This window comes from Calidris pugnax, unplaced genomic scaffold (genome assembly GCF_001431845.1).
Source record: "Calidris pugnax isolate Ruff unplaced genomic scaffold, ASM143184v1 scaffold273, whole genome shotgun sequence".
Classification (NCBI taxonomy): domain Eukaryota; kingdom Metazoa; phylum Chordata; class Aves; order Charadriiformes; family Scolopacidae; genus Calidris; species Calidris pugnax.
Genome location: NW_015094508.1, coordinates 336472 through 349492, shown reverse-complemented (window position 1 = coordinate 349492; position 13021 = coordinate 336472). Strand labels below are relative to the sequence as shown.

The 13021-nt window shown below is 37.9% G+C and overlaps 2 protein-coding genes across 2 annotated transcripts in view; one reads left to right on the top strand and one right to left on the bottom strand.

The window, feature by feature from the left end:
- Positions 1–452: 452 nt before the first annotated feature.
- LOC106901820 (soluble lamin-associated protein of 75 kDa-like) lies at positions 453–12044 on the bottom strand. Its single transcript, XM_014964833.1, has 6 exons — positions 12015–12044; positions 9646–9697; positions 9153–9291; positions 6837–7002; positions 5794–6000; positions 453–5029 (listed from the first exon to the last, which is right to left on the bottom strand). The coding sequence occupies exons 1-6, from the start codon at positions 12042–12044 to the stop codon at positions 4487–4489; spliced, it is 1137 nt and encodes a 378-aa protein (XP_014820319.1). The 3' UTR covers positions 453–4486.
- Positions 12045–12235: 191 nt separating this feature from the next.
- Positions 12236–13021, top strand: part of LOC106901819 (ribosome biogenesis protein NSA2 homolog) — a 6355-nt gene continuing 5569 nt past the window's right edge. Inside the window, exon 1 of the mRNA XM_014964832.1 lies at positions 12236–12239. Coding sequence (XP_014820318.1) covers positions 12236–12239 — 4 coding nt within the window. The remainder of the gene's footprint in view (positions 12240–13021) is intronic.

Here is a 13021-nt window from a genome sequence, read left to right as displayed (position 1 = left end):
TCTTCATGATCAGATAATGTTTCAGATCTGGAACTCTATAATCAGGAAGTCAAGCTAGCTGCTTTTGTACCAGCTTTCTAACTTCTCTTACACTATCTACACTAAGAAGCAGTACTTAAACTGTACCAAAGTCTTCTCCTTTTACAGATTATTTTGTCAGTTTAACACATTGCCCTAGTCCAGATTTAATATGTTACTATGATTTTTACTTCTTTGTGTAGTGACAAGTGATTTGAAACAAAGAGAGGGGCACAAGCCAGTATGTCATTTGCTTGGAGGGAGGGCATTTTGTCAAAACAGATAAGCGTCCACTTAAGTTCTTGTTGCTTTACCCTTTAGTGCACATTAACAAATAACATGGACAGAATACTGTTATTTTCTACAGCTGCTGTCTCAAGAACATTAATATGTTTTGCACTATAAATACATGACTGCTTGGCCGAGTAACAAAATTGTTCTACTTCAGACATTTTAATATACCACACTGTAGGGAGTGCATTACTGCATTTCTAGTTGGCTTGTCTGTAGCAAACTTTAATTTCTTAATTAATCATCTTTCAGCTTTTAAAGCTCCTTGGTAGCAGACCGATTGTAGGATGATGCTAGATCTAGGATCACTTTAAAACATGCCTCCTGTATAGCAGAAAGAACTCAAAGACTGAAAACCAAGAAAAAGAAAAACCTAATCACAAAATATAAGTTTAATTGCTACTTCAAACATTTCAAAAGCAGTGAAGACAGCACTACAAAAGGAAAAACTAACACTGTAGCAAGACTGCAGTACAATATTCTAGAACAGCAACACATCCTTCATAAGATTTATAAACAGGGTATCACTGGTTTAAAAAACATCTAACACATTTGTGAAAATAAATTTAGAAGTATATCCTCTTGGAAATTTTTTTTTTTTTTAGAATGGCCACTTAAAGCGGAGAAGCTGAAACTTATACCTATTTGTTGCTATGTTTAACTTAGTAGTGGTGATGACACTGTAAATGATCAATTTGATTACTGGTATCTACAAATGAAATGGTATTAAAAAAAGCAACAAACCAAGGTCAGACATTATTTCAAGTCAGTTGACAACACTTTTGAAGTAAGATGTATACATTTTTGTGTAAAGGACTATAAAACATGAGAACAGCAAACAAGAATTTTGCATGAAATGAAAGCAGACCAAAAGAGAATTGTGGGAGATGCAAAGCAAATCCTGTTAAAAGTTAACAAGCAGTACAAGAGAAACATTTGAACAAATGTTGGATTCAAATACAAAACCATTTACCATTTAAGTGCAAAGCTGAAGCCACAAATTAATATTCTTGAAACTCTATTCCTAGACTAAATAAAGCTCAAAAATAATACTGCTTGCTTTCACTGTACACATGTTCCACAGCATGTTGTAATAGCATTTGGTACAAACTTGTATGAAGTTGAGGTTTTAATCATTGGTTGCTGGTGCAATAAGATCTTAAAAATTCTTTAAGAGTTTGATGGTAATAAGACAGACAGTTAACAGACCAAAAAAAAAATTGTCCAAGCCTAGAAAACACTGATTTTCCCCAAGGTAAAACACTTCAGTCAATACAGCTGTCAGATATGTTCCCTTGCATTAATATAACAGAAGGTATAGACCATTAAACTACTGTTCCAATGGGACATCAGTACAGCAATAAAAACTATTACTTAAAGTCAGTATTTTGATTTTGCTACTCTGCATTTACTGCAAGATGACTCATGCCAAAGAAGTTGTTGCAGAAATAAACTGTGCCCTTTATTTCAAAGTACTGCTGCAATCACAGTTAAAACAATATCCAGTTCTCAGGACTGTACTAGTTAACCGAACTGCTGAATGCACCCCAACTGCCCACATTCTGTACTTCAGTCTGGCCATTGCTACTATCTCAGGTACTTCAGATTTACAGAGGTATCTACTCAAGAGTATACTTTGCGATGTGAATTTAAGTTCAGTATTTACAATTGATTCACGGAAATAAGATCAGAAATCTGGTTGTTCTCAATAGAAACCAAGACTGACATAATCTGATAATCTTCTTGTAATATTTATGCATTTAATATGCAAGCCTCTTAAAAGGAAAGATAGTAATTGCAATCGGTTCCAACTTAACCATGAAAAGTGAAAGCCAGATGAGTGACATTACCTTCACACAAACACTGTTTTCTGACCTCACAGGGAATACAAGCAATAAACATATGTATCAAAAAATCCCCCAGAAGTAATTGAAATAACTGGGACTCACTTTTCATAAGCAAAATAGTCGTTGACTTTTTGAAAGTGGATAAATTTGTATCAATTGAAGTATTCAGCAGATTAATCTTAATTAAAGCCTGCCCTAAAAATGCAAGATTAATCAGAATATACTGAAAACAACCACTTTTTATGCCACCAGCCCTCAGTTCCCAAATTCTTAGCAGTGCAACTGATGCGTTTTCTAGCCACTCTTTTCTTTTCTCACAATGAATCTTAGTAGTAAAAATGAAGCCATACAGTAGATAAAAGTTTTGTCTCATGTGCTTTATAGAAAATACTTGATTAGTTTTAGAAATGCTAAGGGTTCACTTGAATATGTTTACAAGAATTATGAAAGACCTTGTACATTTACCAGCCATAGGGTTCATAAGGAGTACCTATATGTATATTGATAGGAACTCATACCTATGTGCAATAGCTCAAAACTCCTACATTTAACTCAGTAATCCTGTGCACTGTGAATCTAAAGTTTAGGTGTTACACAATTCTTAACAACTGCTTTTCTTTTTTTCTTCTTTTCTCTATAAGCTGCTCTTAACAGATTAAAACAGAGCATAGTACTTCATCAGCTGAAAGAGATAGTACAAATGTTATCTTACACAGTTAAAATATCTTAGAAAGCACAGTTAAAGTGTATAAGCATAATATCGAAAACCAGATTCTCACATCAGCTTCACAGACGAATAAGAGTTCAGACATCATTGCAGCTATTCAAGTGAACCTTGTACTTGGAAATCCTGAACAGCAGTTTTGAGACACCATGGGAGACTAGTTCACTCATCTTGAAAAAAAGCATGTAACAGGACAAACAGTGCTGTGATTTCCTTGTCTTAGAACCATTGTTCTTTCTTATTCCTGAGTTTTCAACCCATTATGAGAGTAGCTTCATTTATTGAAAGAAAAACACAAACTGAGGAGTAACTTAATGTACATGTGACAAATAAAATATGATTTTCCAGGAGAACCACTGAAGGGAAACATGCATAAAAAGCCTGGTTTTCTGTTTGCATACAACAAAGGTTGGTTGCTGCATTTTAAGAAAAGCTACAAACTGGGAAGTTATCATCCCAGGAACTGCACCCAAGTTAGAAAAAGTGGGAATCAGAAGTATTTGCAAGCAATCCCCTGCTAACTCCTAAAGGCATAAAAGTTTGGCAAACAAGCATTTGCTGAAACACCCACTAATATTCACACTAATGAATGTCACAACCACCTGAAATGCCAGCACTCAAATGAGTCACACACCTGGCAGCCACAATGTTTTAATAGTTACCCCACAGAACCAGCCAAGGATTTGGAACACACAAAGCACCACTTCCATTCAGACCAAAATGACATCCAAAGTTGTCATATCTATTTTCTGGAACAGAACAAGTAATCAGGTATCCACTCAACACATGCAAGTAGTCAGCAAGGCAGTTCAAACAGTTCTGTATAGGTACTGGAGCGTACACTTCATACACTCTGGAAAAAAGACAAAACAGGCTTATCGAGATGCTCGCTTTGGAAGCTACAAACAGTTTACTGTAGAGGCATCTCTTGATCTCCCGTGAAGAACTTCATTGCAGAGTGCACTACGGAGACGCTGAGCTGACCATGCTTCTACTGACTCATCTGTTTCAAGCGACTCTTATGAAAAGACCGATGCTGCTCATGTTGTTTTGATCTACTGAGTTACACCTTCTTGTGTATTTTGAGACCTAGAATTACAGAATCTTACATTCTTTTAATCTCACCCGGGAAAAAATATATGGGGAGGGAACAAGAAGCAAGCAAGGATTTTTCTTGTTCTGCTTCTCTCTACAGTAGAGAACACAAGGGTAGTTAAAAAGTGCTAAGAGTGGTATCTGGCCTCATGGAAGCCTTATGGGAATTTCGGGGACCTTGATAAGGCCAGGATTTCAGGCTGCATTTTTCTTCCACAACTGCCACCTCAAATATGCAAACTGTTGGCTTTGCTAGCACAACTGTGTTTATTCAGCAGGTATGGTTTATAAAAGGAGGAGACTGGCTGTTTACTTTCATACTCTGATGAAGCTCAATGTCTAGTGGTTAAAAATTCAAGAAGGCTTGAGGAAAGGTGAATCTCAAGAGGGAGTCCAACCCAAAATTTTAAGCATGTGTCCTGTGTCCTATATGGTTAAGTTACACCCCAGTGTTTTACACAAGATAATAACTTTCTTATAAATAGATGAATTATCAATCAATATTTCATTTTTAAGCTGGCTTTCCTTTTTTCTTGGGTGGGCCTTTGTAGCCTTTGGCCTTTCTTCGCAAGTTTCTCCGATCTACGATGGGTACCTCAATTTCTGCTTCCTCAGAGCTGCTGTCAGCAGCCCGCTCCGCAGTTGTCTGTGTGTACTGATCCATCTGCTCAACAGACTCTTCTGAGTGCTCTTCCAACTGGCTTTTCTGTCCTTCCGGTCCCAAAGGCTGCTGAAAAGAAACACCCTCAAATTCAACCACTATCAAAGAGCTCTGATTCAAGGCAACGGGGGGCTCCTGTGAGTTTTGCCCTGCTTCCTCATTTTGATCTTCCAATGAGGAAGCCGTTTTGGGGGATACGTTTTCAGAAACAGATTCTTCTGCTGCTTCATTTACCACAGAGTTGGGCAGGCCATTGTCAGAGGGCTCTTCCTTTGATGCTGGAGGTGGTGCATTTTCAATTACAGACTTTTCAGATTCTTGCTCTTCTTCAGTGCTCTCCTCTACAAATGTACTTTCTTCGGTCAGCTCTTCTGAATCATTTGCATTTATAACCTGCAGGGGGAGGGAAAAGGTACCAAAAAAACCAAAGGGACACTTAATTGAAGATACAAGAGGCTGAACAACTACTGCCCCAAGCTAACAACCTTGGAGAATATTATGGCATTCAGGAATTTTTAGTACTACATGTACAGTCAAACCAGTCTTTTTTGCACAAGACTATTTTGTGAACTGCACTTGATACCTAGAGTTGCTCTCCTATTTTCAAATTCAAGTTATTGAAAGGATTATTCAGGTACAGGAAAAACATTCTGGAATTAATCCCACAGGGAAAAGAAAAGTTTTTATTTTAGATATATACAATTACCACTTTGCTAGCATATAACAATCTGCTTTTGCACTATAAACAAAAAACAATAAAATCTGTATTCTGTAAGGGTATCTTACCAGTAATTAATTGCTTGTACACTTCACCAGGGCAGAATTACCAGACAAAATAAGAATGCGGCTTTTCACTCGTATCCAACTAATATTTCAGTGAAAAATAGTTGTTTCATTACTGCCAAGGGAAACTGGAGCAACGTATCTTTCTTTTTGGTATCACAGGAATATATTTACACGCACTGCTTCGGCATAATAGACCTGAAATGTCAGTATATTCTGTTTATGGATTTACATCATCTGGCCTAATAAATGCTTCTCCCAAAAACTTAGTAGGATGGTAGGTGCTACTTTCTATCTGTTGCTTAACAAAAGTTAAGCAAGATATGTACATTCTGAAGAAAAGATGAGTTCATATTTTATTTCAATTGTCTCACCTTCTCTGATACAGTGTCTTCTGCAGGTTTTGCCGGAGGCTCAAGGATTAACGGAACAAACAGTGTTAAGGGTTCTTCTCCTTGACTCTCAGATTGTAATTTCAATTCACCACTTAGAACTTCATTTGCTGTTTCCTCTTCAGCCGTAAGTGAGGTCTTACCAGTTTCCTCTGTTACCTCACCATTAAGAGGTTCTGATGGAGTTTCCTAAAAATCACATTTCTAAGTCAAGATTATGCCCAGCCATTGTTCCTCAACATTAGTGGGTGAATCTGTGATGTAAATTTGCCACTTAATGTGAGAAGCTCAGGCACCCAGAAATGTGTACTAATAAAACACAGCTTAGTGCAGAGTAGGTAACTTAACCAGCATATTAGCTTGGTACTGTCATCTGCACTAAATTTCTGACCGTGTCTCATACTGTTAGGAGTCCAGCCAAGCAGTTTTTATGCATCTCACAAGCATACAGGCTGCAGTCATCCCTTGATCACATAGTGCAAGATCCACTTTCTCACTGATCAGTAAGAGCCTAAAACCCTGGGAGCATCACTAGGCACAAAGGGTACTCACAGAATTCAAGCTGTTAACAAGTTGTAGATAAAAGTTGGATTTAAACATCAAAGCAAGTAAGCTTTAAGTGGAGAAGTAAGAAGAGCCAACAGTAGTCACTGAAGCATACCAGCTATTGACTTCTTCAAAGGAAGTTTTCTTAAAAAACTGGAGACACTGGATCAGAGCTTGACCTTACTCCAGTTCTCCAAAATATGCGAGTAGAAGAAATCAATTAAGAGAATTAGGTTAGTAGACAAGCTAGAAATTCACCTTACTGAAGATTCTGTGAACTCTATTGTTCAAAATAAATATAACGGAATATTCCCTGAAGCTAATTCTATACTAGCCTTAGCTTCTCAGATATACTTCTCAGTGAAGCATCAGTACAAAAAAAAAATATCTAAGAATTGATAGTTACATGGATCAACATAGCATATTTAACAGAAACTGTAATTGTATTCCAAACATAATTGCTATCACATCCAGCTCACCTCCTTCTCACTCTGTTTCTCAGGGGGTGACACATGTAGCTCTGCTTCTGATGCAGACTGGCCCTCATTTTCAACAATCGTTTCCCCATCCTTCTCAACAATATTGTCCTCAGGTATTTCTATTAAGTCTTCAGAGCTTTCAGATGTGTGGGCAGGAAGTTCCACCCTGTAGCAGGTATTAAGATATATCCTTTAATCCTTTAGATTAATACATAATTTTGGTGATCTCAAAAGGAAAATTCTTTCACGACCAATTATAAAGTACTGTATCACATGCTTGCCATAGGAAATAAGAATCCAGAAAACTAAGTACATCTAAGAAATGGCTAACTCATAAGGGGAAAAAACCTAAACATCAACTAGGAAAAATTGCTTTGATAACTATAAAATACAGATATCTCACTTCCATTTTATGGGAATAAAAGTTAGACATTTGTTTGTTAAATATAGAAAGTAGTAATCCATTACATATTTGGAAGCCACAAAGGGGTGAATAACAAAGCAACTTCTCCCATCCACCACTACACGAACAGTTTAAGATTATGGAGTTATAGAAGCAAATAAATCGTATAATCATTGAATATACATATATTACAAAGACCATGACTGGAAAATAATTCTAGGAAATAAAATCATGATGGCTGAAGATTCAATCAGCTAGAGATTAAATTAGCCAGCAGCTAAAGATGAAGCTCTGATGCACCTGGTGGGCATTAACACCATCTCAAGCATTCAGTTCTTATTTTTGAAATGATAAAACTTAGATGAAGTGGAAATACTACACACAAGCAAAGAAAAAAGTACATGCAATAGATTTGCAGGAGACTGCTTCACAATCTCACAGTAAAGGCAATACTGGAGAGTTTTATCCCAGATGCCACTATTCAGATGAAGGCACTCCACAGGGGAAAGTTCCTGACAGAAGACCCTGCTGCATTTGCTAATGTGCATGAAAGGAGAGAACCCTGCCCTGTTGCCACCCTGGTCTATTCCCCTTAGCTCTGCTGACAAACACCATGTTACACATCTTGTTCAAAGGTGCAGTGGCACCTCGTTGACTTCATTTTGCAAGGCACAAAATACTGACACTCAATAACAGGCTAGTCTTTTCACATACCAACTAGCCAATTATTAGTAGTAACAGGGCAAAAAATTTAACCTGTGGCAGGATCAAACCATGCCATTTGGCTGCTCTGAACCAGCTTAGGGCCATACACTAACAGTGCAGGACAGCAGTGCTGTATCTTCATAGTTCCACAGAGCAATTTAAACATAAAAATTTGGCTGCATCTAGCTAAAGACCTCAGTTTTACATGAAAAAACTCCCCACAAAACAACCCAAACCAAAAAGCCCCAAACTAGTTTTATTTAAAGAAACCTAATGAAACAAGTTTGAGGGATTTCCTAGAAAAATAACCAGGTTATCTTCAGTTCTTCAAAAGAAGGTTTTCCAGCTTGCAGTGGGGGTTTTTTGGAAGAGAATGAGAGAGGGAGAGAGACAGACACAGGGTGAAGGAGTGGGGAGCGTGTGTCCGTAAGTGTACATATACTCACAGTATGGGGGAGGAAAGAGCCATTTACCATTTATTAATTTATTTAAAATAGCCACCGTTCTGCTTTCTGGAAGGAAGCCAGTACAAATTAGTACTTCAGGGCCTGTTTGGATGAATCGTTATGGACTCAAGTGGCACAATTCTTCACATCCCCATTTGACAATTATTACACAGGATAACATCCTTTAAACTGAAGATGACTTTTTTCCTCCTCCGGGATCTAAGTTTGGATATGATGGTTCTAAATCAGAATTTGTCTAAACAAAAGACTGGACTTTGAAGACCAGCAGCTCCTATCTCTTTTGTTATTAAGTGTCAAGCAGTAACCGTCTCTCAGACTAAACCACCAGACCTTATTTAACTGCAATATGCCACCATAACAAGAGGTCAGGAAGGGACAATTCTCCAAAGATCACACATGGCATTGTCAATACATGTCCAGTTTCATTATTGCAAGAAACTATGCTCCATGAATACTGATGGTTTTACATACAGACTCCGTTATCATAGAACATCCTCAGCCTTCACTGTTTTCTTATTTCCACTGTCTGCTAAGGTTTCAGAGAGACGACATTTTGCAATCACTCTTCAGGTGATGTCTCAATTTTCTCTCTCACATTGGGCTTTATTTTCAGAAATTTTAAAATCAAGAAAGTAGGAAGAAAGGAGAAGAAATACCCAGTAACACACTGCGAGACACTGATGTAGTTTGCAACTGCCCATGCAACAAAATAAGAAATCAGTAAAATATGGGCTCCTCTACCTGCTTTCTGACACACAAGGAGCATTTTCCTCAACTCCTTTGGAAGTTTCAGGTGGAGATTCCTTGCCATTTTTTCTTATCCTGGGACGTTTTAGATGACTGCTTCGTGTCCAGATGGGAACAGGAGCTGCATCTGGGTCTTAGGAAAGAAAAAATGTTCCAACAAAATAAATGCAAGTAAACAAATGCATTCTAAGGTCTATCTGTGCGTAATTTCCCCCCCCCTAATATTTCATTAAAACAACTGAGTGTAAGTAAAAGAACATTTCACTGTGCCTTTTTTTTTCTGAACACATGCATAATATCTTAACCAAGACTCCTAACAATTTTATCTAAAGTAATCTATAAGATTTATGAGTTAAGCCTCTGCACCTTAGAAGGCATGTTTTTATACACTTTGCAGATGAATATGATAAGATTGAAAGCAGTAAAAGACCCTGCTAACCTATTAATTGACAGTAATCGCAGTACTGATAATCAAGGTTATTTTTACCTTCAGATGTGCTTGCATCAACCTCTGTTGATTCTTTACTTTGAGATGCAGCCTGTGAAGAAAAAGCAAAGCTAATGTTATTCCAAAACCTTCTGAATTGATTTCAATACTTTCATCTCTCTATCTGTGGCTGCAATCTCTTTCTAAAGCACTTGCTATTTCATAGAATCATAGAATTGTCTAGGTTGGAAGGGACCTTTCAGATCATCTAGTCATGGAACAGCAGCTACAACCATTCTTAATGCAAGATATTTACATGCAAGTATCTTATTTCTCAATTTATTATTTACTATTTTCATTACAAGGATCAATGTTTTTTCTGCATTTTACTTCAACATAGAAGATAAGTCTTAAAAGTAACTTGTCATTATAAACAACACTACCAAGTTTTTTTCCTAACCATTCAATTTATAACAGGTATCTACATAAATTAAGTGCTAGAAGTCTTTTCTTTTGTTTCTCCTTTCTGTATAAACCCTAGGGACTCCACTACAGTTGCTGACAAAAATCTAACAGGAAAGTTATTTTTAAGTTTTTGTTTTACTTTAGTCTTTTTTTTACTGTGGCATGCAACAGAGTATGGCAGCCCATGTTAAAAAAAACCATCAACTAAGAAAAAACAAAACTAAGCGATTCAGCAGTAATGCTGGTTATATACACAGTCAGCACAAGAGGCTGCTTATGTCATAGTTCCTTCTCCCTAGAGCTCTCTTGCCTCTTGTTCTTCCCCACCATCCCAGTATTTCCATTTTTTCCTCAAGTTAGCTAAGGACTCAGTGATCAAGCATTTGATACTCTGAACTGGTACAACCTGTACACTTCATTTTAAAGTTATATCTTCTTTCTTAGCTCCTGGAAGTCATCTAGAACTGGCAATAACCAGCATTCAGGTTTTCTGTTGCCTTTCCAGCCTCACTTCCAGTACTATCCAAGAATGTCAGCAAAAAGTGGGCACATCTAGATTCTGCTGCTTGAAATAGTTTCAAGTGAGTTAAGTAAGAATTTGTAGACTATTAAGTTATTCTAGCACCAAACCAGACAAAACAGGGATCATTAAGCTAAAGGTGAAAATGAAAGTTGGGGAATATTTTTGCTGGTTTGGGCAAAGGTGGGGTGTTTTATTTTGTTTGGTGGTCCAAAAGTTTTCAAAGCACTGCAGAACTGCTTATAGATATTGCAGGTGCCAAGACGACAGCTGCCAGCAATTCTACCAAGCTATGAGGAGTTGGAGCACTTTGGTATCTACCATCTTCTTGAGTTCTTAATACAGCAACAAAAATTGTAAAAGCTACTATCCCTCTGCTGTCATCTACAACTATATCCATATAGCTGTAGAACCAAAACACTTTTTTTAGGTAGTTTTGCTGATATGATCACTACTGGAATCTGAAACTAAAAATCACTGATAATGCTCAAGATACTGTCACAAACAGAATCATAGAATGTTTTGGGTTGGAAGGGACCTTAAAAGATCATTGAATTCCAAGCCCCCCCTGCCACACGCAGGGACACCTCCCACTAGACCAAGTTGTTCAAAGCCCCATCCAGCCTCACCTTGGAACGCTTCCAGGGATGGGGCATCCTCAACTTCTCTGGGCAACCTGTTCCAGTTTCTCACCACCCTCACAGTAAAGAATTTCTCTCATATTTAATCTAAGTCTCCCCTCTTTCAATTTTAAAGCATTACCCCTCGTCCTATGACTACACTCCTTAATAAAGAGTCCCTCCCCATCTCTCCTGTAGGACCCCTTCAGGCACTGGAGAGCTGTTACAAGGTCTTCTCAGAACACTGCCTTCTCCAGGCTGAACAGCCCCCAAGTCTCTCAGCCTGTCTTCATAGGAGAGTTGCTCCAGCTCTCTGAACATCTTCATGGACCTCTTCTGGGCCGGTTCTAACAGTTCCGTGTCCTTTGACTCCAGAGCTGGATGCAGTACTCCAGGTGGGGTCTCACCAAAGAGCAGAGGGGCAGACTCACCTCCCTCGACCTGCTGGCCACAATTCTCTTGATGCAGCCCAGAATGCTGTTGGCTTTCTGGGCTGTCAGCTTACATTGCCGGTTCATGTTGAGCTTCTCATCCACCAGCACCCCCAAGTCCTTTTCCTCAGGGCTGCTTTTAATCCATTCTGGGCTTATGAAATGGAAGACAACTATGAATTGTTGTTCCCGGTAATTTAGAGACTAAAAATATCACTACTTTGCTGTCAGTTTTGCTTTGGAAAATGCAACTTTCCAACTGGGAAAAGCAATATTTGACTTACATTTCAAATGTGAAGTGTAGATACTAAAAGCGGAGAGTATCAACTGAGATATTATCTCCTGTTTTCAATTAAAGCATTGACTTCTATGACAGTACAGTCACGCCAATACCACAGACAGTTCTGAAGCACACAAATCCATGCTCACTGTTATTTGGAGCTCCAAGTTATTCTCAAGCACATTCTGTGTGGGCTCAGAACACAAATGAGATAGAGCAACAGCTTTGTAATATTCACAGACACAAATATATTCATGACCACATATCCATATGTAGCTGAAATCTGACTGATACTTCAAATACATACAAAGAAAGCTGCAGTCCTATATGGACAATGTGTAACTCTGAATGCAAACTAAACACTTTCCATTGTATTGAACTGTGATATGAATGTGCACTTCTATAAAAATGTCTCTCCATTCTCTCCACTCTTACAATGATTCTACTGTTCAATAGCCTTTCTAGACTCTTTAATCTCAGGGCCAGTTGAAATACTCTCCCCTCCTCTAAGCTGCTAGCACACAGCTCAAATTATAGACCATGACACCTATACCACAAATGCTCTATATTCACAGGGACACCCCACCAACCCACAAAAAAAAAAAAGTATTTTTAACCCCAGCTTAGTCATCGATGTTACAGCAGTGGATAGAATAACATCCACCCAAAAAAGTAACAAAAGCATCTATCTTTATACAAAGTGCCCACTTGAACCAATTCAATTATAATGAGATGGACAAAAGCATTTCTCATACCTTGGGGATTTTTTTTCCAGTAACAATGCCACCAAAAAAAAAAAAGATATATCCCTTTCTGGTAAAAGCCATTGGTTCTGTCAGACTGGCTGCAAGAGAAAGTACAAACTCTCTACATAACCCAGGACTGTTCTTTGAAACCTTTGAGAAATAGAAATATCTAGCAAGCATAACACAGTTGATCAAACTTACTGATGTGCTGAAACCCTTAATTTCTTAAGCTCAGAAATGCATTCTTTTGTAGAAATTTAAAATATTTACTGAATATGAAGAACAGGTAATTAAAGTCAGAAGACTAGGACAAGACATTACATGAGCATAGAAAACTTAAAAGCTCTCAAGCCTTTTTGATCAAAGAATTGTTT

Coding starts and splice junctions, on each gene's coding strand:
- LOC106901820 (XM_014964833.1), bottom strand. CDS start 12,044: ATGGATTTGTGTGCTTCAGAACTGTCTGTG. Junction 6,001..6,836: donor AGAAACAGAGTGAGAAGGAG/GTGAGCTGGATG, acceptor TGTGATTTTTAG/GAAACTCCATCAGAACCTCT. Junction 5,030..5,793: donor AAGACACTGTATCAGAGAAG/GTGAGACAATTG, acceptor CTCCCCCTGCAG/GTTATAAATGCAAATGATTC.